Source organism: Nematostella vectensis, chromosome 11 (genome assembly GCF_932526225.1).
Source record: "Nematostella vectensis chromosome 11, jaNemVect1.1, whole genome shotgun sequence".
NCBI lineage: Eukaryota > Metazoa > Cnidaria > Anthozoa > Actiniaria > Edwardsiidae > Nematostella > Nematostella vectensis.
The window spans coordinates 12,539,364-12,565,405 of record NC_064044.1 but is presented as its reverse complement, the minus strand read 5'-3'; the positions used below and the strand labels follow the sequence as shown (position 1 = coordinate 12,565,405).

The 26,042-nt window shown below is 40.3% G+C and overlaps 3 protein-coding genes across 4 annotated transcripts; 2 read left to right on the top strand and 1 right to left on the bottom strand.

Annotated features, from left to right (window-relative positions):
• Positions 1 to 227: 227 nt before the first annotated feature.
• Positions 228 to 15,721, top strand: LOC5514760 (NPC intracellular cholesterol transporter 1). Of its 2 annotated transcripts, none has more exons than XM_048734688.1 (16): positions 228 to 460; positions 569 to 1,888; positions 2,476 to 2,744; positions 3,154 to 3,556; positions 4,075 to 4,372; positions 4,780 to 5,132; positions 5,641 to 5,831; positions 8,394 to 8,551; positions 8,938 to 9,064; positions 9,136 to 9,200; positions 9,749 to 9,884; positions 10,433 to 10,506; positions 11,104 to 11,261; positions 11,599 to 11,712; positions 12,369 to 12,443; positions 14,936 to 15,721. In XM_048734688.1, exons 1-16 carry the CDS (start codon positions 404 to 406, stop codon positions 15,134 to 15,136), a joined length of 3,999 nt encoding a protein of 1,332 aa, XP_048590645.1. In that variant the 5' UTR covers positions 228 to 403; the 3' UTR covers positions 15,137 to 15,721. The 2 variants fall into 2 exon arrangements, with proteins under 2 accessions (XP_048590645.1, XP_048590646.1); XM_048734689.1 differs by lacking the exon at positions 14,936 to 15,721 and adding an exon at positions 14,055 to 14,244.
• An 845-nt stretch (positions 15,722 to 16,566) lies between these two features.
• On the top strand, positions 16,567 to 22,003 carry LOC5514758 (potassium channel subfamily K member 9). Its single transcript, XM_001634878.3, has 2 exons — positions 16,567 to 17,829; positions 20,046 to 22,003. The coding sequence occupies exons 1-2, from the start codon at positions 17,544 to 17,546 to the stop codon at positions 20,672 to 20,674; spliced, it is 915 nt and encodes a 304-aa protein (XP_001634928.1). The 5' UTR covers positions 16,567 to 17,543; the 3' UTR covers positions 20,675 to 22,003.
• Positions 22,004 to 24,221: 2,218 nt separating this feature from the next.
• Positions 24,222 to 25,460, bottom strand: LOC125573806 (zinc finger protein 625-like). Its single transcript, XM_048734588.1, has 3 exons — positions 25,443 to 25,460; positions 24,531 to 24,788; positions 24,222 to 24,497 (listed from the first exon to the last, which is right to left on the bottom strand). The coding sequence occupies exons 1-3, from the start codon at positions 25,458 to 25,460 to the stop codon at positions 24,222 to 24,224; spliced, it is 552 nt and encodes a 183-aa protein (XP_048590545.1).
• Positions 25,461 to 26,042: the final 582 nt, after the last annotated feature.

The window sequence follows — 26,042 nt, the reverse complement described above, 5'->3', positions numbered from 1 at the left end:
GCGAAGAATGGGGAAAATGTTGGAGATTAACTAAATTGAGGGCTCACATTTCGTGCTTTTTTGGGCCTATTGTTTTGTGCGCGTGTATTTTGTACTTTTGGATATATGGGCTCATTATTACCGAGGTCTTGTGACTATTTTGCCAGTGACGTCGCGCACTGGGTCGATGGTTCGATTGGGTAATTGACCAATCAGCGCCGTGATTACGACACCCGCGCGCATATATTACCCTTCAACAACACCCCTCAGATTTCTTTACTGGATTGTCTCTCAAACGTTGAACTTTAGTTTGCGTTTCAACCGGATTTGTCGCAGGAATCAGCATTAGATCTTTCTAGCAGCGTTTAGGAGAGGACGTGGAACTAGAAAAGTATTGATTTTTTTATAGAATTTGACGAAAAAAATGCAATTCGCAGCGTTTGTTTTAGTAGTGGTTTCTCTGTGCACGTCAACTACCGAGGTGAGTTTTTCACAACACCGACTCATTCGTCTTCTTGCATAACAACACCACTTTTAAGTTTGGAGATTCCAAAATTACAGTTTCTAACTATTATTTTATACTTTTAAGGCGGAAGAATATGCACCGATCCACAAAGAAGGGTACTGTGTTTGGTACGGCCAGTGCACGGAGCCAGGCCAAACGCCGGCGTTGAATTGCCTTTATAACGAACCGGCAAAAGAATTGAACGACACCAAAGCAATGAATATTTTGAAAAACCTCTGTCCAAAGATAGCCCAAGGTGGGAAGACTTGTTGTGACCTGAGGCAATTGGAAGCATTAGACTCAAATTTGAACACGCTGCGCCAGTTTACAAGCCGCTGTCCTGCTTGTTGGCAAAACATGCTTGATATGTACTGCGAGTCAACTTGTAGCCCGGACCAATCACTGTTTATGGACCCAACAAGCGTTGTAGGTTTTCCCCCGTACACCCCCTACATGATTAACACGATCAACTACTATATTGCCCCTGAATACAAAGATCAGCTTTTCAAATCCTGTAAGGATGTTATTTTTCCTGGGAACAATGAGAAAATCCTGAATTTGCTGTGTGGTCAAAGTGCAGAGACTTGCAGCCCACAAAAGTTGTTGGAGTATATGGGGAGTACATCTAACGGACAAGCACCCTTTGACATTCATTACCCTGAAATTATTCGCCCTAACATGACGTGGATGAACCAAACTGCTTATAAATGTAGTGAAAGCTTCATTAATCCACTCACGAACCGCACATCAGCGAAGTGTAGTTGTCAAGATTGCCATGGGTCTTGTCCAGTTCTTCCTCCAGAACCTCCCACCCCAAAACAGAAAACCATCATTGGCTTGAGCATCCTCAGTTTTGTCTTACTGGTGGTCTTTATTGGGTTTTTCATTCTCTTCATGGGCATCTCATGCTACAAGATCTTAAGCAAGCCGGCTTACATGCGTTTACCAGACAATGTCGTTGCAAGGGGAGTAGTCTACACTGAGGAACGCCCTCCATCTAATGTCATCAATGTTGAAATCGCACGAAAGCCTGGTTGCTTTGAGGTTATGGGCGTAGCTATGGAACAAAAGCTCCGCAAGATCTTCTCTTTGTGGGGACTATGGTGCAGTAATCATCCATATACTGTTATAGTTGGCTGTATTGTTTTTGTTGGCATACTTGCTGGGGGAGTCGGTTACTATTCAATCATCAAAGACCCAGTCAAGTTGTGGTCTGCTCCCCAGAGCCGTGCAAGACAAGAAAAGGACCTTTTTGATAGCAAGTTCTCACCGTTTTATCGTACAGAACAACTGATCATCACAGTTAACCAAAATTATCCCCAGAATCACACAGGCTACAAGCAGTATCCTGATGATAAATTCATCCCTTTTGGACCTATCTTCCACTTGGACTTACTGAATCAGGTGGGTTAGATGGGAATTACAGATTGTGATACTTCTTATCCTGTACAAAAAGGTTTTCAGGCAATAACTATTTGTAAAGAACCTAGGTTAGGGGACTTGTGCTAAGAGATCGCTTGACCTTTCTGGGTGGCAAATTCAAAACAAAACAAACAAAAAAAATCAGAAATGACTGCACCCATCACAACCAGAGAAGGATGAAAAAATAAAATCTTTAAAAATGAAACTAAACCCTTTCTGAAATAAAAGAAACCTGGCTTGTTTTGTAATTGCTGAATAAGTTGCTTTTTGTTGCTGTTATTTTGCCACTAAAAGCCCGAGTGTATGCTAGTTTTCCTCCCAAAAAGTCATGTGATCCCTTAGCACAAGTCCCCTATTACTCTGACAGGAGTTTTACTATCATATTTGAACATAACTCTTTTATCTGCAATAGTGTGGAGTGTTTCTAGATAGAGTTAGGCTAAATGCGTTACTAGAAAAGGTTTGTACTGTTAGCAGTAGATGACATGCTACCATAGGCTTCAACTCTCTTATATTATGTTTTTCTTCTCCCTATAAGACACCTTTTTTTTGTGTGTGTTTGTCTACAGGCATTAGATCTCCAGAACTATCTCACTGATATGGTAGTGCCACACACAGAGAATGGCAAAACCACCAACATCACACTTGAGGATGTATGCTTTAAGCCGCTGGCACCCCTGAACACCAAGTGCACCATACAAAGTGTATTTCAGTATTTTCAGAACAGCAAAGAGTTGCTGAACAAGTGTAGGACAAGTTTGGGATATGACTGTTACAAACCTCACCCAGCTGACTACTTCCATGACGATTTTCACGATCACATTCTCTACTGCACCAGGTAAGCATTGAAGCCGTGCATACCACACAGTTTTATTAATATACATTGTACTCATGATCTTGTTCTGATTGGTTAAAAGTTTGCATTTATTTTGAGAATCGTGCAACCTGAAGACTGTTTTTTTACTGAATCAATGTACAGTATAATAAAACAATTGTTGACTTCAGTTTTTGTGATATTTAGAATAAACAATGTTTTACCAAGTGAAACCAGTTTCTGCCTCACCTCACCTGATTCCACTTGTCTTGATATTAATTATCCTGGATATCGCAAAAAAAACCCTCTAATAATTACAAATGATGATTATATCAATTATTCTTTTTTACTATATGTAGTTATAAAATGATCATAAAATGATATAAACAAAAATGATAATAACAATAGAACCACTGTTCATTTATGTCTTTAGTGCTCCAACATCTCTTGAAGATTTCAAGTGGGGTGGAGGCCCATGCCTTGGTGAAAACGGTGTTCCAGTCAACCCAAACATCGCCCTAGGAGGCTTTGAAGGGACTGACTACAACAACGCCTCTGCCCTCATCATCACGTTCGTCGTGGAAAACCACAGGGATGAGAAGAAGAATGCCAAGGCAGAGTCATGGGAGAAGGCGTTTATTGACCACATGAAGAGCTATGTCGAACATCCTGAGAACAGTAACTTGACCATCAGTTTCTCGTCAGAGAGGTCGATTCAGGACGAGTTAGACCGTGAGAGTGAGACTGACATTGCCACCATCTTGGTCAGCTATACCATCATGTTTGTTTACATTACCATCGCTCTTGGTCAGATCAACTCCTGTGAGAGAATCATGGTGAGTATAGTAACACATTTATGTATTTATGGTTGGTCTCCTTCACAACTATATATTATGTCTTTCATGCAATACTGTTCATGTTACAGTATGTCACAGAGCTACTAGGACTGCGAAAGAGACTACAGTAATACTGTTTACTGGATGACTGGAACAAAGAAGAAACTAGATCTGTCAACAGTTTTTTTTCATAGAAAACAAGTTTAGCCTAAATATTGAATTTTGGAATTAATGGTGTTCTTGACAAGAAATTCACTGTTTATACAGTATACAACAGGAACATTACACTGTACTGGACAGTACAGTGTGGTATTTGAGTTATTTTTTTGGCATTTGTATTCACTTGTTGTGTACTGTAGCTTTGATTGCATTGTGGTTTTCAGTTACTCTATTTCATCTGCTAATGTAATTGTGAATATTTCAGAAAAAATGTCTGTCTTTGCCTGTGAACTCTGCAAAGGTTATTAATATTTTATGTGTTTTTTTTTTCTGATATGACATACTGTTACATCATTCAGATTGACTCCAAGTTCACCCTTGGCTTCTGTGGTATCATAATCGTCCTGTGCTCTGTCATCTGCTCCATCGGCTTCTGGAGTTATGTGGGCGTGCCTGCCACCTTAATCATCATTGAGGTTATCCCGTTCCTCGTACTAGCTGTCGGGGTGGATAACTTCTTCATCATGGTCCAGGCTTACCAGAGGATCAATCGTTACAGCAATGAGCCTGTCTCAAAAAAGATCAGTTGTGCCCTTGGTGAAGTTGCACCCAGTATGCTACTTTCATCACTCTCAGAATCTGTTGCTTTTGGATTTGGTAAGTTCATCTGTTGCAATGCTGTCAGTTTGAGTTTTCTGTGGACAACCAAATGACTTGGGTTTATAACAAAGCCTCCATAAAAAAAATCTATACTTCTAGTACAATATGCTTTGAACTCTTGCCTAATGGATAGCCTGCTCTAAGAAGACCTCTTATTATGGATATACAGTTGCTTTATTGAATGAACAGTAGCAGATCTAGGGGGAGGGTCTAGGGGGTTGAGCATCCTCCTCCTCCTTCCCTTGGGCTGCCAAGTAAAGTGTGTTCTATGTGAGACATCATGGAACAAAAAGCTAGATCCTCTACTGATTTCAATTGCAAAAGTGTCGTTCTTATAATTCTTTTTGCCAGCACTGTAATGCTGTCAAACAGTATTGTTCTGATGATTTTCCTTTCCTGTCCAGGTGCGATGTCCGACATGCCTGCAGTTAAGGTTTTCTCTCTCTATGCCTCCTTCGCTGTCGCCGTTGACTTCATCCTCCAGATCACATGGTTTGTGGCTCTTATGTCACTTGACGCCAAGCGACAGGAAACCAATCGCTGGGACATCATGTGCTGTGTCAAGCAGAAGAAGACAGAGCATCGTGAGCAAGATGGCTTTATCTATCAGATCATGAAGCACTTCTACGCTCCAGCTCTGCTTTCAGATTTTGTCAGGCCATGCGTGATTGTTCTGTTTACTGGAATGTTATTCACAAGTATCGCCTTGACTCCACATATATCTGTTGGTTTGGATCAAGACATTGCACTTCCTAAGGTATGAAAAGAGATATTTTTCTTGTATCCTGCATTAAAAGAATAAGGTTATTATTGTTGATATATGTTTTAGTGCCCTGTGACTTATTTGAACCCTAGAGTCGTAAGGGTATCCTACGTATAACTTTAAGTTACATGTCATTATGCAAAAAGATATTGTCTATCCATGTACATACATATAATCATAACACATTTTTTTTTTCTATTTAGTGCTTTATAGCAAAATTGGTACCTGGTCCCTTACCATATGCAGAGTAGAGTTTTAAATATCAGTATGTTAATACCGACTGCGTTATGCAGTTTACAATTGAAGATGAAACTACTGACCAATGTCTTTAGTGGTTCTTTAACATCCCCTGATATATGTCGATGGTGCGCAGCTAGAGACAAAACTTAACATCATTACAGAGAGGAGTAGCAATTCACCGTCCCCAATATAGAGAGCAATGTGTTTACTCTAAAAAAAATCATCTAACTTTTATTTACCCTTTCATTGTGTTCACCACCAGGATTCCTTCCTACTGGACTGGTTCAAGGACATGCGGCAATATCTACATGTTGGCCCTCCTGTGTACTTTGTTCTAGATGGCAAATACGACTTTGAGCACTCAAAGACCCAGAATCGAATCTGCGGCTCGGCAGGGTGTGATCCAGACTCACTTATCCAACAAGTCTTCACTGCTTCTCTCAGATCCAACAGGTAAGATCTGTTTCTTGTCAGCCTTTGCCTTAATGTCAGACTACCTTATCCAACAAGTCTTCACTGCTTCCCTCAGATCCAACAGGTAAGATCTGTTTCTTGTCAGCTCTTGCCTTATGTCAGACTACCTTATCCAACAAGTCTTCACTGCTTCCCTCAGATCCAACAGGTAAGATCTGTTTCTTGTCGGCTCTTGCCTTATGTCAGACTCCCTTATCCAACAAGTCTTCACTGCTTCCCTCAGATCCAACAGGTAAGTTCTGTTTCTTGTCAGCTCTTGTCTTATGTCAGACTCCTTTATCCAACAAGTCTTCACTGCTTCCCTCAGATCCAACAGGTAAGATCTGTTTCTTGTCAGCTCTTGCCTTATGTCAGCTTCCCTTATCCAACAAGTCTTCACTGCTTCCCTCAGATCCAACAGGTAAGATCTGTTTTTTGTCAGCTCTTGCCTTATGTCAGCTTCCCTTATCCAACAAGTCTTCACTGCTTCCCTCAGATCCAACAGGTAAGATCTGTTTTTTGTCAGCTCTTGCCTTATGTCAGCTTCCCTTATCCAACAAGTCTTCACTGCTTCCCTGAGATCCAACAGGTAAGTTCTGTTTCTTGTCAGCTCTTGTCTTATGTCAGACTCCTTTATCCAACAAGTCTTCACTGCTTCCCTCAGATCCAACAGGTAAGATCTGTTTCTTGTCGGCTCTTGCCTTATGTCAGACTCCCTTATCCAACAAGTCTTCACTGCTTCCCTCAGATCCAACAGGTAAGATCTGTTTCTTGTCAGCTCTTGCCTTATGTCAGACTCCCTTATCCAACAAGTCTTCACTGCTTCCCTCAGATCCAACAGGTAAGATCTGTTTCTTGTCAGCTCTTGCCTTATGTCAGCTTCCCTTATCCAACAAGTCTTCACTGCTTCCCTCGGATCCAACAGGTAAGTTCTGTTTCTTGTCGGCTCTTGCCTTATGTCAGCTTCCCTTATCCAACAAGTCTTCACTGCTTCCCTCAGATCCAACAGGTAAGTTCTGTTTCTTGTCAGCTCTTGTCTTATGTCAGACTCCTTTATCCAACAAGTCTTCACTGCTTCCCTCAGATCCAACAGGTAAGATCTGTTTCTTGTCAGCTCTTGCCTTATGTCAGACTACCTTATCCAACAAGTCTTCACTGCTTCCCTCAGATCCAACAGGTAAGATCTGTTTCTTGTCAGCTCTTGCCTTATGTCAGACTACCTTATCCAACAAGTCTTCACTGCTTCCCTCAGATCCAACAGGTAAGATCTGTTTCTTGTCGGCTCTTGCCTTATGTCAGACTCCCTTATCCAACAAGTCTTCACTGCTTCCCTCAGATCCAACAGGTAAGTTCTGTTTCTTGTCAGCTCTTGTCTTATGTCAGACTCCTTTATCCAACAAGTCTTCACTGCTTCCCTCAGATCCAACAGGTAAGATCTGTTTCTTGTCAGCTCTTGCCTTATGTCAGCTTCCCTTATCCAACAAGTCTTCACTGCTTCCCTCAGATCCAACAGGTAAGATCTGTTTTTTGTCAGCTCTTGCCTTATGTCAGCTTCCCTTATCCAACAAGTCTTCACTGCTTCCCTCAGATCCAACAGGTAAGATCTGTTTTTTGTCAGCTCTTGCCTTATGTCAGCTTCCCTTATCCAACAAGTCTTCACTGCTTCCCTGAGATCCAACAGGTAAGTTCTGTTTCTTGTCAGCTCTTGTCTTATGTCAGACTCCTTTATCCAACAAGTCTTCACTGCTTCCCTCAGATCCAACAGGTAAGATCTGTTTCTTGTCGGCTCTTGCCTTATGTCAGACTCCCTTATCCAACAAGTCTTCACTGCTTCCCTCAGATCCAACAGGTAAGATCTGTTTCTTGTCAGCTCTTGCCTTATGTCAGACTCCCTTATCCAACAAGTCTTCACTGCTTCCCTCAGATCCAACAGGTAAGATCTGTTTCTTGTCAGCTCTTGCCTTATGTCAGCTTCCCTTATCCAACAAGTCTTCACTGCTTCCCTCGGATCCAACAGGTAAGTTCTGTTTCTTGTCGGCTCTTGCCTTATGTCAGCTTCCCTTATCCAACAAGTCTTCACTGCTTCCCTCAGATCCAACAGGTAAGTTCTGTTTCTTGTCAGCTCTTGTCTTATGTCAGACTCCTTTATCCAACAAGTCTTCACTGCTTCCCTCAGATCCAACAGGTAAGATCTGTTTCTTGTCGGCTCTTGCCTTATGTCAGACTCCTTTATCCAACAAGTCTTCACTGCTTCCCTCAGATCCAACAGGTAAGATCTGTTTCTTGTCAGCTCTTACCTTATGTCAAGAGAGTTGCTCTATTCTAGCTATAAAGTACAAAGGAACGACATCCCTTGATACCTAAAAGTATCCACTTTATGATTGTGACATATAAGAGTAACTCTGTGACTTGTTATGGTGCGCTACGGGTCCGGTGTATGAGATAACTGGACTCATTAAGGTGCGCTACGGGTTCGGTAGATTGAATTACGTGACTTCTTATGGTGCGCTACAGGTTCGGTAGATGGAAAACATGTACTAAATAGTTTTTATTTTTTGATAGGTCCAAGATTGCAATGCCAGCATCATCTTGGCTAGATGATTACTTCAATTGGATTGACCCAAGCACTACATGTTGTAGGATACTGTACGAGAACACCACATCTGGAGTTGTGCCCGCAAAGGGGCCAAATGGGGGCCTTGTCTTTTGTAATGCAACAGGTATAAAAGATTTTTATAAGTAATAGAGTTTCGAAAATAGTTGTGCCAGGCCTATGTCCAGAGTCTCTCCAATGAAGTTGTACTTTAAAAGTATCAGAATTGCTGCAAAAAAGTGGCATGCTGTAAGGCTTATTTATTTGACCACCTCAAAGCACAGTAACAAGAAATCTTTGTTTGTTTCTGAGGTTGTGTATAAACTTGTTCTAAACTTGGAACTTCAGTATATAACAGAATATCCAGTTTGGCTTTAAACTCATTGTAAATGAAGAGGCTTTTTACACATGTAGAAGTAACTCAAGTTGATACTGGTTTTTGATCTATGGCAGCTTTTTTCTAAATCTAAAGGTCATACTGACAGCTTCTCAAACTTTCTTTTTTTGTTCCAGTAAAAAATGATCTTTGCATGCCATGCATGAACAAGTCACAGCAAGGGGAGAGACCAACACCAAGCGAGTTTGACATGTATTTGCCATTCTACCTCAAAGACAACCCTGAGTTGGTCTGCGCCAAAGGGTATGTAATGTCTCCTAATGGAAATAGTATAATCAACCTTAGTGTTCTAATAGTCATGTTGTTGTTTTCAGAGGACATGCCGCGTATGGCAAAGCATTACAGCTGAACAGTAACACATCGAAGTATCTAGTTAATTGTAAGTCTTATTTTTTACAAACTTGCAATAATTTCATGTTGAGAGCTCATGCTTTACATATACTGATGGCATAATTATTATTGATTATGCAGCATGTGGAGTGCTGAACAAAGAGAGTTAAAGAAAATAGTCAAAACATTTTTATGTTTATGTTATGTTACTTTTTTTCTGAAAACCTATACTGTAGGTTGCTAACGCCCCTGCCAAATCAGTGCATAACATTTTAATATACTGTATAATTAGTATTATGAGAAAAAGACTCCAAAAAGTTATTTTTCTCCAAAATTGAGTATTCAAGGCTCTTGCACTGTGTCATTTATAACAACATTTTTGTTACAAGTGCACTTCTTTGTGCTTGCAACTGTTCTTGTAACAGAGAGCTTGTCGAGAGCTCCAAGAGGTGAGGGCGACACAGTGCAACATGGCACAAAACACGCTGGCATCATAAAAAGACGGGTTCCTATAGTACATTAAAAGCACAATGTATAAGTGATTCTCTCTGCCATTATTAGTATTCCTTTTAATTTCCTTGATGCTATCTCCTTCAGCATCGTACTTCATGTCCTATCATACCATCCTGAAAACCTCCGACGACTTCATAAGCGCTCTCAAAAATGCAAGAGAAATTGCTGACAACATGACAACAGCATTAGGTGACCCAGATATCAAGGTTTTCCCTTACTGGTAGGGTACACATATTTGAATTTAAAAATAAAAATTAGTACTGTATCACCACCATAAATCCGGTAGATCCTACTTGAATGTTAAAAGCCCTCATCATTTTTAAAAATACAACTTTCCCTGAATTATCTGATCCTTTAAGGATACAGTAAGTATCATGATCATATTTATTATTATCATCATCATCAACATACTATTATCTCCATGATTATCAACATAATCATTTCCACCACTATCATTGACATACTATCATATTCATAATCATCAACATTATTACCAACACCACTGTCAACTTTATAATTATCAACATCATCACCACCACCACTATCAGCAGAATACTTTCACCTTCATTATTATGTGTTGTGTGATTATCATTGCATCAATTGAGTTTTGATAAGAGCACTCGCAAGTAGCCTGCGTGCAGCTGGAAATAGTTCGCTATTTCTAGGTGCACGCATGCTACTCGCAAGTAGAGGTTACAATATACGTCGCCGATATTGCCATCACCAATTTTTAAATAATCCTCATACTGTTTTTTAATGCACTTGCAGCGTTTTCTATGTCTTCTATGAGCAATATCTAACAGCTGCCACCAATGCTTGGAAGAATCTTCTCTACTGCATAGGTATGTACAATGCACTTCTTAGGTACAGATAGTATCAAGTTTATCACATTTGTGCTTGGTCTGTACTCTGATAGATCGGGGGACTAGGGGGGTGCAGCGCAATACTGAGACATTCGGAAAACCCGGGGGGGGGGGGGGGAGGGGCACAGCTATGCCACCACAAGGGCAAGTAGATTAACATGGTTCGTTGAGATGGGCTTTATTGTGATTTCACCACAAACTGACCAGGTTTTTATGAAGTAAGCATGGACAACTTGTTGCAAAACAAGGCGAATTTTATCCAAATTAGAGCTGATTTTGTGGTTTTATTATCAGAACTTAAAAAAGCTCCGTTCCTCCTGCACTTCTCTCCACTGGTCATTTTCCCAGCCGATGGAAATAGCCTACGCTTTCTCACAATTCGTATTTTGTTGGGATAACAGAATGGCAACTGATAGGGACTTAGAAATAGCTACAGTATTTGAGTGGATAGTTTGTGATAGATTGGTACCATCGGCTGGTACCATTTACGAATCTAAGATGACACCCTGGTTGACATTGTTTAACATTCAGGAATAAATCAGTACTAAAATTACTCTTGCTGTGTTGTTATTTCAGCCGCTGTTTTCGTGGTGACATTCCTGTTGATGGGGTTCAACCTCAGCATTGCTCTGATTGTCACCTTTACCGTCGCCATGATCATAACTAATCTCCTAGGGCTGATGTATCTGTGGTCCATTAGTCTGAATGCCATCTCTATCGTCAATCTTGTGATGGTGAGTACACCTTACTTTATCATAAATAGCCTGCAAGCTCGAACATTACAATTAATCTTATGCATCCCTGCATGATATACATACAGTAATCTCCTGAGTTTTGCACGCTGAGACCCAAGACCTGTTAGGCGGTACAAAGGGGAGAGCGCACCCACATTAACAATCTTAAAATGGTATTTTATTATTGGAGAATCGCTAAGATATTTTACATGTGTATTCTTCCCCTGTGCATCCCCTAACAAATCCTGGCTGTTTTACCTAACTTTTTTATCTGTTCAAAGGCCTCTCATTGCTCTGTACAGAATTTGTTTCGATAGAGAACCTTTTCCATCAACAGGCTGTAGGCATCTCTGTGGAGTTCTGCTCCCACATCGCCAGAGCGTTTGCCGTCAACACGCGAAACACCAAGCGTGAACGAGCTGAGGAGGCATTGATAGAAATGGGCAGTTCGGTAAGAAATTTAAAACAAGTAATAATGATAACAAAGGTAGCGGATTCGTTACCCATTACTGTGCGACGCACGCTACAATGCCAACCTTGTCAGTTTTGTGAAGTAAACCAATAGGGATGCGAGAAACGTACTATTTGATACGACGCGCGCCACCGTGGCCACCTTGACAGTCTTGTGAAGTAAGCCAATAAGGATGCGAGAAACGTGCTATCTGATACGACGCGCACTACCGTGGCCACCTTGACAGTCTTGTGAAGTAAACCAATAAGGATGCGAGAAACGTGCTATCTGATACGACGCGCACTACCGTGGCCACCTTGACAGTTTTGTGAAGTAAGCCAATAAGGATGCGAGAAACGTGCTATCTGATACAACGCGCGCTATCGTGGCCACCTTGACTGTTTTGTGAAGTAAACCAATAAGGATGCGAGAAACGTGCTATATGGTATGACGCGCGCTACCGTGGCCACCCTTGCATTTTGTGAGGATGCGAGAAACGTGTGATCTAATTGACATGACTTCACTAGTCAACCAAGTCGTCTACGTCATAGTGCAAGTAGCTGATTGAAATGGTACTGTATAGCTCGGTATTGTGCCGTAGCATAAAATGGCGTCACCATTGGCTTCACCCTCTAAAAGTGTCTTGTTCTTTGCAGGTTCTGAGCGGTATCACGTTAACAAAGTTTGGAGGAATCATCGTCTTAGCTTTCGCCAAATCACGGATATTTGAGGTGAGTTTATTTGTATGCTTTGCATTGCACACAGCACATATATATAACAAGTAGGCATCCTTATAAACTTATTGAAATCAAATAAAAGTTTGTTAACACGTAATCAACCTATGACACATTAACATAACGTCCTATAGAAGCTGCACATTTCCTTACAATTTCTGAATCACACTTCACTGTTTAACGGAAACAAAGCTTCATGTCGAGGCCCTAAGACGTTTACTCTAGTTTAACCGCGAAGTCTTGGTTCTTGGTTCAAACATGCATCACGCAATCTGTGAAGCACGCGACCTGAATGTATGGAGCATTGCGAAGCACCTGATCATATGTGTGCAGCACGTTATTCTTTTCGGTAGAGCAATATTAAGCACGTGATCGTATTTGTAAAGAGATATCAAGCACGCGTTCCTATTTGTTGCGCGATGTCAAACTAGTCATCCCATTGTGTAGAGCAATGTGAAGCACGTGATCCAATTGTGTGAAGCAACGTGAAGCACGTGATCCTATTGTGTAGAGCAATGTGAAGCACGTGATCCTATTGTGTAGAGCAATGTGAAGCACGTGATCCAATTGTGTGAAGCAACGTGAAGCACGTGATCCTATTGTGTAGAGCAATGTGAAGCACGTGATCCTATTGTGTAGAGCAACGTGAAGCACGTGATCCTATTGTGTAGAGCAATGTGAAGCACGTGATCCTATTGTGTAGAGCAACGTGAAGCACGTGATCCTATTGTGTGAAGCAATGTGAACCACGTGATCCAATTGTGCGAAGCGGTGTGAAGCACGTGGTCCAATTGTGTAGAGCAATGTGAAGCACGTGATCCTATTGTGTAGAGCAATGTGAAGCACGTGATCCTATTGTGTAGAGCAATGTGAAGCACGTGATCCTATTGTGTTGAGAAATGTGAAGCACGTGATTCAATTCTGCGAAGCAATGTGGAGCACGTGATCCAGTTGTGCAAAGCAATGTGAAGCACGTGGTCCAATTGTGCGAAGCGGTGTGAAGCACGTGATCCAATTGGCGAAGCAATGAGAAGCACGTGGACCTATTTCTGCGAAGCAATGTCATGCACGTGATCCTATTGTTTAGAGCTGCCATGTGAAGTATGTCTTAGTGCAAGGGAGTCAAATCATCGGTGGCCCTTTATCCAACCAAAAGCGTTTTACAGTAACTTGTGATTGCCAAACTGACCACTAAGCCTTGATTGAAAACTAACAACTTTAATAAGCGGAATATTAACAACAATATAAAGAGCCTAATTGCAATAAGCTTTATTTAACCTGATAAAAAGAATAGAAAAAGAAGTATTATTTACTTGCCAAAATTGTCAAATAAAGATATGCCTACGGTATCCTATTTTCTCAACTTAAAAGCAAACAAATAATAAGGCTACAGAAAACATTGCAATTAAAAATTTTGGTCAAAATAATTTGAATTAAAAGTGTATTTTTTTAAAAAGAACAATTATAATGGACCATTAATTGATGATAAAGCTTGGTTTCCTTGGTGATTAACCTTGGTTTCCTCGGTGATTAACTTTGACCTTCCTCAATGTATTCAAGGGCACTGGTCATGTTTGCTAATCGCAAGTCTTGTCTTCCCTTCTTCAGATCTTCTATTTCCGTATGTACGTGGGGATTGTCTTATTCGGGGCCCTCCACGGTCTAGTTTTTCTGCCTGTGCTCCTAAGCTATGTGGGTCCAAGGACCTCTATGCTAAGGGCAGCCGCTGCCCACACTTCTAGTGAAGAGCGGGCTCCGCTTGTTGCCAAATGACCATGATCACCGGATTGCACGACTAGGCACGTGACTGTTATCTATATGTATTGTAAGGTTTGAAAGTATACATGTAACCTGTACATGTTGGAGTTCTATTTTGGCAAGAAAAGCCGGAATTCGTTGATCCGTTCTGTCATTTTGAGAAATATTTTGGCAACTATTCGCTCATCCCGCTTCTCTGCGTCAAAACTGGCAGCCAAGATAGCCAACTTCGGGTTTTCTCGCCGAATAAAAAACTCCAACGCCAACAAGTTTGCTAGTAAACATGTCATTAGAAATTCGCACACATAAGGCAATGCACTATTCGTTTGTCATGAAGCTGAGTGCAGAAAATATTCATCTTGCCTGCTACTCGTTTCTCTCCGCATTTCTGTGTATACATCGACAGCAAACTTAGGGAGTGTCCATTAAATACCCTGGGAAAGTGGGGATGGGAAGATATTGGAGGAGGGTTGGGGGCTACTGGAGCAGCCCCGTACACAGGGGGGGTGCGTAGGGTGCGCGGGCACCCCCTTGGCGACCAAAAAGTGGGTCACTTCTTATTCAATAATATTTTTCTGAGATATGTTTTTCTGCGCACCCCCCCCCCCCCCCCCCTCCACCCGCCCCTCAGCCAATCCTGGGTACGCGCCTGTGTTGCTTTGCAGTACGCCTTGTATGCACATTTCTAGCACACTTCCTAATATGGTACTAACACGTGTTGTGTCTACTAGGTTTTCTACTTCCGTATGTACCTCGGTATCGTGCTGTTTGGAGCTCTTCATGGACTCGTCTTCCTACCAGTCTTCCTCAGCTACATCGGTCCCAGGTCCACGCGGCAGAACAAGAGCGAGGAGGACTCGCTTCGAAACAGCTTCCTGAACGGCGAGTCGAAGCCGCTACTGAATGGATCACAACCCACATCTATACAGTGATTATCGTTGATTGACAATAATGTTACCATAATTACTGCGATGTGATTGGAAGGAGGGCGGCAACGTGTAACAATTGCGGTGAAATCATTGTCACGCATACGTTGCCATCGCAACTACATATTGCTTGGCAGAGACGAGTCACGTGGTACACACGGACGAAGAAAACGCTTTCCAAGATGCCTTTGTTATTAAAGGTCCAAGTCGTGTCGTTCTTTCTGAGAAAGCTTCCTGCCGCCGCGACGACATACTGAACCAGTTATGAGAATGAAAAACAGATAAAGATATTTGGTATTATGACAATTATATGAAAATTTTAAAATCAGGGGTATATAGTGGTAATTGTGATGGTTAACTTTAAGCAGGAGTATATTTTGTTATTTTATTTTATTTTTACGTTTTGTTCACTTCTAGGTCTAGACGTAATGTTGGTTTCTCCTAATTTGTTTGCCTCCCCTCTCATATTATTCTAACGAGCTCTCTCCCCCTGCCAAAGAGTGCGTGACACATGACGTGACACATACGTCACTCACTATACTACCTAGCCATACCTGCACGCGGATTTTGTTAATAAACACGTCATTTATATGCCTGTGGTTTATAACTCTAGTTGCCTTAAGCTATCTGATGGACATGAACGTAACAAACAGCCTGCGAAGCAAGCGTTTCTCTGAGATAAAAAAAAATCGAGCAAAAAGTATCGGCGCGGTCATACTCCTCACTCGGTCTCGATTTCCGCCTAGCCTTCTCCGCAGGCGTCTCTAAACATTCAGTAAATCTTAAAACCTAGGGGGTTTCCTGTGGTGGACAAATTCCTTTATTTGGGATGGGTACAATGCCATTTTTTAGGGGGGGGGGAGAGAAATAGTTTTAGTTTTTTTTAACGAGGCCATTTTGTATTTCAACGAGAGAAATCGCATGCGCATCAAGGCTATGAACAAAAAGTTTGTTCTTGCATTAGCCCGGGTGGGAGCGTTATGCGCCAAAAACGACGGTACTAGTAAAACTGGCAGTTCATGCTATTAGGAATTCTCGCACAAAAAAAGCTAAAATAATGCCTGATTTCTATAGAAAATGCCACTTTAATTCTTGGCAGGCATCGCTCATGTCTTCGTCACTTCTCCTCAGCTTCTTGCCGCTCTCGACGCATCGCCACAGGAACCCCGAGAATCTGTGTATCTTGGCTGCTTTCTGGACAAAAGCGATGCCTGCGGAAGCCTGAATCACCACGAAAAACATTGCTTTGCACGCTACGTCACTAACCAACCAGCACTAACACACCAGAGTGGCATAGAAATGCTTCAGTGTACACAGAAAAGTTAAAATACACCAAAAACTGGAAATCGACTCTGCCAAAAATAATGTGGCAAAGTCGATTTCCAGTTTTTGGTGTATTGTATTCATTGTTCTGGTACGAGATCGCGACAGTTTGGGCTTTTTGATTCTATCAGAAAAGTTAAAAGATGTTCAAGTTATTGTCAATCCAAATTATAGTGAATATATTTCTGAACGGTTCAGAGATTGCGCGAATTTTGTTGTTGTTGTTGTTGTTGCCGTGTTATCACCCCCAATAGCTTGCTTGGCAAGCGTTTCTGTGTGTTTTGAAGGCGAAGAAATAAGAAGGTAATTACTTTTTTTTACAATAAAAGGGGGGAGGAGTTCATCCTTCCCCTTCTTCTATTTGCGCACGCTCTATTTTTCGCTCGTCCAATCGTCAAAAAAAAAAAAAACCTCGTTCTCTTCTTGTGTGAAAGCTACCCAATGTTTTCTCGTCCCTGCTATTTATCAAAAAGCCTTGCATGTTTTTTTAGGATGCTTTATTCCTTGTGAATGTGTAAAAAAAAAAAGCCAATAACCATGCGCGGGGTCTGGTAACCCAACACAGGAAACCCGGTCAAAGACTAATCTGCAAAATGTATCTCGTTCACAAGGCCGAGTATAATTCGGGGGTATATCAACCCAATCAGATATATCAGTATATCTGCCGAAAAGTTGTACATTGTTACTTCTTTTAACAATTTTGTGAAAAAATATTTTGGTAAAGTTTTGAAAAAAGTTTGGTAAAATTAAATGATGTAATTTCTACATTAATTTCAAATTATTTCTAAAGTTTTTTTTAAAGAGAAAGAGAATTTTTTAAGCTTATAGAATTAGTTTTTTTTATCTAAAATCGACTACCAGTCTTTGGTGAATTATCGTATTAGCTAGCTATTAGATAGAATGGTTGTCAAGTGTTATTTTACAATTACTTTAAACAAAAGCTTGCCCCTAAGCGGATATTAGCATACAATTGGTTTTCTTAGTAAACTCATTTGTCTACTTTGCTCGTGTTTGTTCGTCAGAAGCTAGAAGTGGAGCTGTTAGAACACACTGATACAGCTGCCGTAAACCTATCACTCATGATAACAACATGGCCCTTCTCACAATCTTTCTACGTTCTCTCCTATTTATTGCCTACCTCAGCATAGGAATGGTGACTTTTATGCGGCTCGAAGGGGATAACCAACTATCGGAGCAGAAAAAAAAGGAACATATGCAAGAAAAGTTGATGAAAAACATGACTACACAGTTCAACATGTCCAAAGAGGAGTTTTCCCAGTTTGTGTCAATCGCTGTCCAGGCGCATGCAAATCCTTCAGTTGAATGGGATCCATTCAATACGTTCGAGTTCACCTTGCAAACCGTTACAACAATCGGTAATTTTCATGTTGCATGTTATGTCGTTATTTGTGTCGTGTAAACAAAGTTCCCCCCCCCCCCCCCCCCCCATTCTTTAAAGGACAACATTAACTTATTCCAGAAAGGAAAAAAGAAAAACGAGATAGGTATAAAAAGCATTGTTATTGTATATGATTAGAACAGGGGACAGAACAAGCTTTGCGCTTTTGAACGAAACGTCAAGTTTTTTCTCTGTCGTTTGGCATCTATTTATTTCTACATTAAGGTCTTATTTCCAAAAGGATGAAACATTTTCTATACAGTTCTCAATTGAAACGAGTTTTGTATATAGATGTATATAAACGCTTAATTGCTTTCCAGTCATAAATATTAGCATTTATGCTCATTTAATGTAGATCGTGGAAGAAAGGTATAATTGGTTTTTGTTTCTTTTTAAATGCGATAATACATATACTAGAATTTATCAGTTATTAGTATTCTTGGCGACCAACAAAGGTGGATAATGTTTGTTCCCATCCTGTTTTTGGTTTCCGTGATAACGTTGAACTCAATTCAATTCAAACTAGCAAAGACTTCTTGCTGTTTCATTCTATGTTAATAATCTTTTTTCTGCATTTTCATGCCTTCCCCATGGAGACGTGGAGATAAAGCAGTAAGAATGAAATTTCGATTATTTGTTTTGGTTAAAGGAGAAAAACTAAAATTGAAGGGAAATACATTGTAATTACGAAAAAAGGAGAGAAAATTAAGAAAAAAAGAATCATTACAGCAATTACTAAAATGAATAAAAACAGGTTATGAAGAAAATTGAGCTTTAGGATGGGTTATTTGCGCATGCTTTACGGGATATTTTGAAAATATAAGATTTAATGGTTCCTGGGGATATTCTCAATGCAGTTTACATGTCCTGTTTATTCACAGAATATAAACACGCTCGAATTAAGCTCGTAATATACAACCTTTCTATGGTTTCCGGTACATTATTTTCACGACAGTTGAGTCAATAGAACATTTAGCTGTTTAGAACACAACTGCGCGACTGGTATCATTCAACCACAGTTCGAAAACAGTTCATCAAATAGATAAAAAAAAAATGAATGACTTACACTATAATTTAATTGGAAACGGCTTGCAAGAGAATCTATTAATATCTCAAATAAAACGTTCTTAGATTTGTCAATACAAAAACTTTCACTTTTTTTATAGCTTTTCGTTTGTTTAAGAAAATGGAGTCTTGAAAAGAGTTTCAGTTATCAACTTTAACGTTGAATATTAAGGGCATCTTTATTTTGCATAATTTAAAAAAAGGTGCGTCCTTTGACTGGTTCCACTTCTTTTGTTACTGTCTTTCTTGTTTTTAATCTATTCATTCATCATATCGAATTGACTGTTTACCAAAGAAGGTATTGCAATTGTATACAATTGTTCGACTTCGAACAAAAAGAGACTTTCTTACTACACGGTTCGGCGATTATCATGCTATTAATGTCGCTTTACGCGTGAAAAGGAAATGCCCGCTTTGCAGCCCATCGGCAACGCGAACGGCGACGGCAGAAAACAACTGAAAATTCAATAAGTCAAACGTGAAATGCATTCTGAAATGGCTTCTGTCTTATATAGCCGTTTTCCTTTTACAACGTGAAAACTCACAGTTTTACGGTCTAGCGTTAACGAGGGCGGGAACGTGTGCGCTGAAAACTAGACTATCCTTGTTCTCTATGTGAAAAGTAGGATTCTACGCTTGCCTATAGTTTTTTGGGACTACAAAAAACCAGTCAATTTTATCGAAATTAGTTTAAAATTGAGGGTAAATCCTGGAATGTCGCTGTCGTAGTTGCACTCTTCTTGGGGACGGCTGCATGGCTGTTGCGTGCGCAATGACTCATTTCTGACCACGGGAGAACATAGAAAATGACTTATGTCTGACCACGGGAGAACATAGAAATATGACTCATGTCTGACCACGGGACGCAGCTATTTACCACGAAATCCAATTTCTATACGACCAGGGAGAATAAATAGGAAAAAAAATGAGTGAATTCTTATCAAATTCAATGCAGCCCGGACGACCTGTAGGACGCCTGATATTGAGTTGTATTTACGCGTCCTCGATTCATTATTTCTCTGTCCAGCGGTCAGAGTGTAATTCGAAACTTTACCTAACAAAAACAACATTTTTTTTAGATTTGCTTTTACCAGCAGCTAAATAACAAAACATTTACTTTTATTTCAGGTTACGGGACAATTACCCCTAAAACAGATGGTGGACGTCTTTTGTGCATCTTCTACGCGCTATTCGGGATCCCTGTGGCAGCGCTGCTTCTTCAGGCCCTGGGTAAATCCCATCATGCTCTTGTATCAGCGACTATTAAAGCCGTAGAATCGAAATGCACGTCGGGAAAAGAGGTGGTGTACCAGGAGGAAAAATGCGTGCTGGGAACTTTGATCAGTTTCATCTTCATGATCTGCATAGGGGCTTGGATATACACCAATGAGGAGGGCACATATCTTGAAGGGACGTACGCTTGGTTCATAACTTTTACCACCATCGGATATGGGGATATAGTCCCCGGAGGGCACTCTAAAAATCCGGGGTATATCTGGGTGCGTCTCATTGTTATAATGCTGGGCCTCACCGTCACTGCAAGCGTGTTAACTGCAATAAGCTCTTGCTTAGAGAAAAGGGATGTTAAGGCCTTGACGTGTTCGGGTTGTCCCGCGGGATGTCTCGTAAAATTGGGTTGTCCCGCGGGACGATGCTATGGTCACTCGGTTGGCTCGCCTGGTACCTATCGCTCGGATCCCGTTTTCGAGTTGGATAACAGTGGAAGAATCCAAGAGGACGAAGAAAAGAATGCATGAATGGCTCATAATAGGATTGTGTATTCCTGTGTATAGTTTACGCATGGCATGAAATTATCATTTCTAAGAATATATTTCTAAGAAACTATCATACTACCAAACTATAATAGTTCAGCACATGAAGTCCTTGTACAAAGCTATGTATATATATAGTATAACTAGAAAGACTAAAGACAAGCTGTAGAAAAACTAGATGGTCTGCATAGGCGTGGTGTAGACAAGGTATAAATCAACACAAGTTTGATTAGGTATATGAAATAGAGTAGTCGCGCTGACGTTTCGAGCGTTAGCCCTTCGTCGGAGCTCGAACGTCAGCGCAACTACTGATTCACAGAGGCGTTTAACATAACTTTTCAACCGTGTGTTGATTTATACCATGTATATACATATATAAGCTTCGATGGAAATAATTATTTGTAAAGTATTCGTTCACTTCGCGAAAAAATACCAAAAAAAGATATCTATATGGATGACGCACCGTGAGTGGTTGGGGAGGGGACACTTATGTACTTATGCGTGTGTCCATAACTTTGGAATTTCTGCAGGAAGCCCAACAGCAGGTAACCCGATGAAAACGCCTGGTACTTGGCTTTGAAGCTTTGCCTTGGGGGGAGGGGGGTATAAAAGTAGATAACTGCATAACATTCCCTTAGGGGTGTTCAAAATTTTCCGCTTCTGCTACCCCTTATGCTAGTGGACCATCACATCGTAACTAACTGGACACGAATGTAGTCAGAAAAGAGACGTGTTCGATGGGGGCGTCTTAGTAGCGCAATCCAATGAAATTGAAACTGTGTTTGTTTTTATTGATAAAAGCTTAAAATTGCTTCGATTAGTACTTACCCACTTACAAGAACCTGCAACCTAAAAAGATAAATCCAAACCACATTTACATAAGAACTTGTATTTAGCCTAAAATTTTGAAGGCTTATAGAAATTAACCTTAAAAATTCTTCATGCAAAAAAAGAAATCAGAACCTGCTTGCAGCGTTAAATTCCACTTAGCATTATACATAAGAAGCTGTTGGTTCTTAAAAGCGGGTAATATTGTTTTTTCACATACGGTCACTGAAAAATCATGCCAGACATGCTTTTAATTTGAACAAAAAGGTGGTGTCAGACACTTTACATAAATTCCAACAAAACCTCCTGCAATTTATATGAATGGGTATCAAAATCTTATACTAGGACATTTTAAAGTCTGCAGCAATAGCTTGGTATCATTAAAAAGGTAAATATGTCAGTCATTATGTTAGATGTTTCCTTTAAAATATAATTATTGGAATCAATCAATATCTTTATTGAAATAAAAAGGCCCTGTTTTTCTGATTTTTTTTTTTGTCAATTTCAACTCTATAGGATTATTCCTGCATAACTTTTCAATATTTGAAAAAAATTAAGCATGGCAGTGCAAAACAGTATTCATTTAATTCACAAGGCAGTACCCTAAAACTATGTAAAATCATGAAAATTCATCTTGGTTCAAGTGAGTCACTCATCAGCATTTAATTTTTTTTCAAATTACTTGGATATATTTGCTTGAAAATACAAAATAGTCGATGGGATGAACCAAAGTAGCATACCTGTCGACATTGGAAATTTTTATTTCTTGAGGATTTCTGAAGTTTGCTTTCTGGCTATTTTGGATGGAACAGATGAATGTTGACATAAAAATGCTGGGGGAGGGGGTTATTTAATGCTGTGCTTATGAATGTTTGCACGCTGAGGTTGATTCAATGAATTCCTTGTCTGGGCTTCACCAAGTGAGAAAGGAATTTTCTAGTGAATGGCCTCATACTCTCCAATGTGGGCCATCTTTGCTACCCAACCTTATTCAAAAATTGTTTTCAGGCTTATTCTGGGTCCCTTGGACCTGGAAATGTTTTGTTTGGCTTCGGGGCAAAGAGACATAAAAAAACTGTTATGATTCTGTCTGTCAAGGTGTTTCCAAGACTCCCATGATGCAGTGCAGGCATGCAAAATAGGCTAAACATGGTGACTCGCTTCTAATGGAGGTTCTAGTATTGATTATTGTGACTGATTGCTGTAAAATGTGACCTGACGGGGCGCAATAAAGGTATCTCATACCTGCCAACCCTCCCGGTTTTACCGGGAGACTCCCGGTTTTTTTTATCAAAACTCCCGGTCTCCCGGTTTTACCTTAAATCCCCCCGGTTTATGACCAAATTTTAATCAGTCTAGTTGTTTTTGAAGTAGAAGTTGGATTTTAGCCACAAAGTTCTGCAATTCTTATAGTTTGCATTCAAGTTATGACGTTTTCAGGTTTTATAGAGCCTTTTCCAGGCGTTTCTTGCAGACCACAGGACTACCGTAATACTGAAATGCTTGCATACACCTTTTTCAAAAAAACGTTGTCAGTGCAAATGGCGAATGGCGATTGACAAACGGCAGTTCTACGATCGAAAGGACCCATGAATCCCAAAATGTTTACTCCAAATTCAAAAACATATCGATAAAACATACAACTATCCATTAAATGTAATTAATTTATGGTTCTGACATCACTTGAGTTTATTTACTATTTTTATTTTCACAAATAATCAATACCCATAAGCACCTTTCGGCCGTAGAACTGCCATTTGGCATTTGCCTTTCGTACCGACGTTAATTGAAATAGGTGTATATCGACCAATCAAGTTTGCGACCATATTTGTGCGAATTGTTGAGAAATTAGCTCATACTTTGGAGCCGTTTTCGCGCAAGTTTGTAAGTTGGCGTTGTAAATCATGCCGGCCACAATACAAACTTCAAGGCTCATCAAAGAGAATTTTTAGGCGCTCTGTGGTCAGGATACTATGGAATAAAAATGCTGGCCTTTCAAAAAGTAGTTGAAATTGATGTTCTTGACATCGAACCATTAGTCCAGTCAATCTAGTATATTACCAAAAAGTAATTGCAACACAAGTAATTTCGAAAGGGAACATTATCATATTTTATCAAATAGATATAAACGGAGATTGTACAAGCGTAATATCGATTGCATATATTATTCAGAATATTGTGTTACAAAGTTGAATGAATTTCTGGAGGCTTATTTTACTCATCATTTTTTCTTTCGCTTTACCACTGGGTACCCAACAACAATAAGAGAACAAAAGAACACACACATCTTCGAGCAAAACTCTTGTGATTTGCTAATCCACCCACCCCACCCCCCCCCCCTCATCCTGTACCCCCTCCCCCCCCTAAAATAATATCCCGGTTTTTCAAGTCTGGGGGTTGGCAGATATTTGTGACTTGATCTGTGTTTGCTTGTCTCTATTTGTAGTTCGGAATTTTGTGTCTTTTTTGGTAAGAAATGTTTCTTATTTTAAGCATTTGTTTACGAATTGGTCAGAAATCAAGGTTGATATTTTGTCAAAAGAGTCAATTCTATTACATTGCTTCGATGCGCTTTTGAAGGTCGTCTATGCCTTGGAGGAATCCATGAGTATCCGGGTCTGGTGATGTTTATTTTACATTTCTGACGTTTTGGAGTTGGGCCTTTATTTTACAGGCGTCTCAGGGCGTAATAGTAATGAAAGACTTAAGGACACTGGTGTGCCTCTTCTCCAATATGTGTATTGGCATGTCTTTTGAGGTTTCCAGCCCGTGCAAAGCATTTGCCACACTGAGGACACTGATGTGGCTTTTCTCCTGTATGTGTGAGAGCATGTGTCTTGAGGTGTCTAGCCTGTGCAAAGAATTTACCACACTGAGGACACTGATGTGGCTTTTCTCCTGTATGTGTGAGAGCATGTGTCTTGAGGTGTCTAGCCTGTGCAAAGAATTTACCACACTGAGGACACTGATGTGGCTTTTCTCATGTATGTGTGAGAGCATGTGTCTTGAGGTGTCTAGCCTGTGCAAAGAATTTACCACACTGAGGACACTGATGTGGCTTTTCTTCAGTATGCGTGAGAGCATGTCTCTTGAGGTGTCCAGCCTGTTTAAAGCATTTGCCACACTGTTCACATTTGTACGGCTTCTCACCCAAATGTGTCCTTCTATGTACGTTGCGATGTCCTGAATGACTGAAGCATTTACCACAGAGGTCAAACTCGAAACTTCTGTTTTCACGTGTCCGTTCGCTTTTGTCGAGTTCTTCGCTCTCCTGTTAATACTCTGTAGAATGTTCCTCATTGTGCAACTGATCTTTTATAGATTTGCCAGGTATGTGATATGAATGATGGATATTTTTCGATTTCTCTCTTCGTGTTTTGTGCTTGAACGCCATTTGGAAGACTTTTAGTGAGGCATTCATAGATCCGACGCGCGCACGAATATCCAATCAGAAAGCAGCAAATAGAAGCCAGCGAAGTGCAACTCAAATGTCCCACAAAAGTCCCACAAATTGTACAACATGTCGGATGGGCTATCTCTAAAACTGGAACGGGAAATCGGGGAACGGGGAACGATAAAACGGGGAATTCTAAAACGGGGAATCTCTAAAACGGGGAATACTAAAACGGGGAATCTCTAAAAGGGGGAATACTAAAACGGCGAATACTAAAAATATCAAGCACAAGTTTAATGGTAGGACTTACACACTGCTCTTGTATATGTGGTTTGTTTGCTTTTTGTTTTTTGTTTCTTCGTAGTAAATTTTACGTTTTATTTTTTCTGCAATTTAAGTCCCCACTCTATGCTAAAAGTGGCCAGTCAAAGAAAACAGGGCTAGCACTTTCTACTCTGACCGGAAAATGCTTATTTGCTTTTCCAGATTCGCAAAAAATATCTCAAACTTATCTTTTTTGCCGCCGATTGCCGACTTTTTGTTGGACATTTGTGTGCCACATGGCTGTTATTGCATCATCTCTTTCCTGATTGGGTATTCGTGCGCGTGTGTTTGCTATGTCGGATCTATGAATTCTGGGATTTTGCTTGGCACAAAGTAAAACAAAGGGTACCCAACAATAAAACAAACAATCTCAATATGTCCAACGGCGCGTTGATAAGGCGGGAGTCGCTATTTGCTCTCTTTAAATTATGCTATGAACATGTATTAACACCAGGTTAAATTCTTTATAACACAAAAGCGAAGATAAGCTTTCAAATTTCGAAAGCGAAATGTATTTGATGCTATTTGTACGAATCTAATATCATTTGATAGAACAATAAATAAAGAATTGACCAAAGAATCCATCAATTCTTAAAGGTTATACAATGTAGGCTTCTTTGCCAGGGCGGTGGCAAGGGGTGGGGCACTAGGGGGCAGGTGCCCCAAAAAAATTTTAAAAATGATAAATTATCTTTTCGGTGCATTAGAGTGCTCATCGCTACAAGTTTGCACTTGGGTACCCTCCTGCGTAGAGCTTTCTGTGTCGCTCGTTTACTTTGCTCCACACATCAACCTCTGCTGAAACGA

Coding starts and splice junctions, on each gene's coding strand:
- LOC5514760 (XM_048734688.1), top strand. CDS start 404: ATGCAATTCGCAGCGTTTGTTTTAGTAGTGGTTTCTCTGTGCACGTCA. Junction 461..568: donor TGTGCACGTCAACTACCGAG/GTGAGTTTTTCA, acceptor TATACTTTTAAG/GCGGAAGAATATGCACCGAT. Junction 11,713..12,368: donor TGATAGAAATGGGCAGTTCG/GTAAGAAATTTA, acceptor TGTTCTTTGCAG/GTTCTGAGCGGTATCACGTT.
- LOC5514758 (XM_001634878.3), top strand. CDS start 17,544: ATGGCCCTTCTCACAATCTTTCTACGTTCTCTCCTATTTATTGCCTAC. Junction 17,830..20,045: donor GCAAACCGTTACAACAATCG/GTAATTTTCATG, acceptor CTTTTATTTCAG/GTTACGGGACAATTACCCCT.
- LOC125573806 (XM_048734588.1), bottom strand. Junction 24,498..24,530: donor AATTCTTTGCACAGGCTAGA/CACCTCAAGACA, acceptor ACACATACATGA/GAAAAGCCACATCAGTGTCC.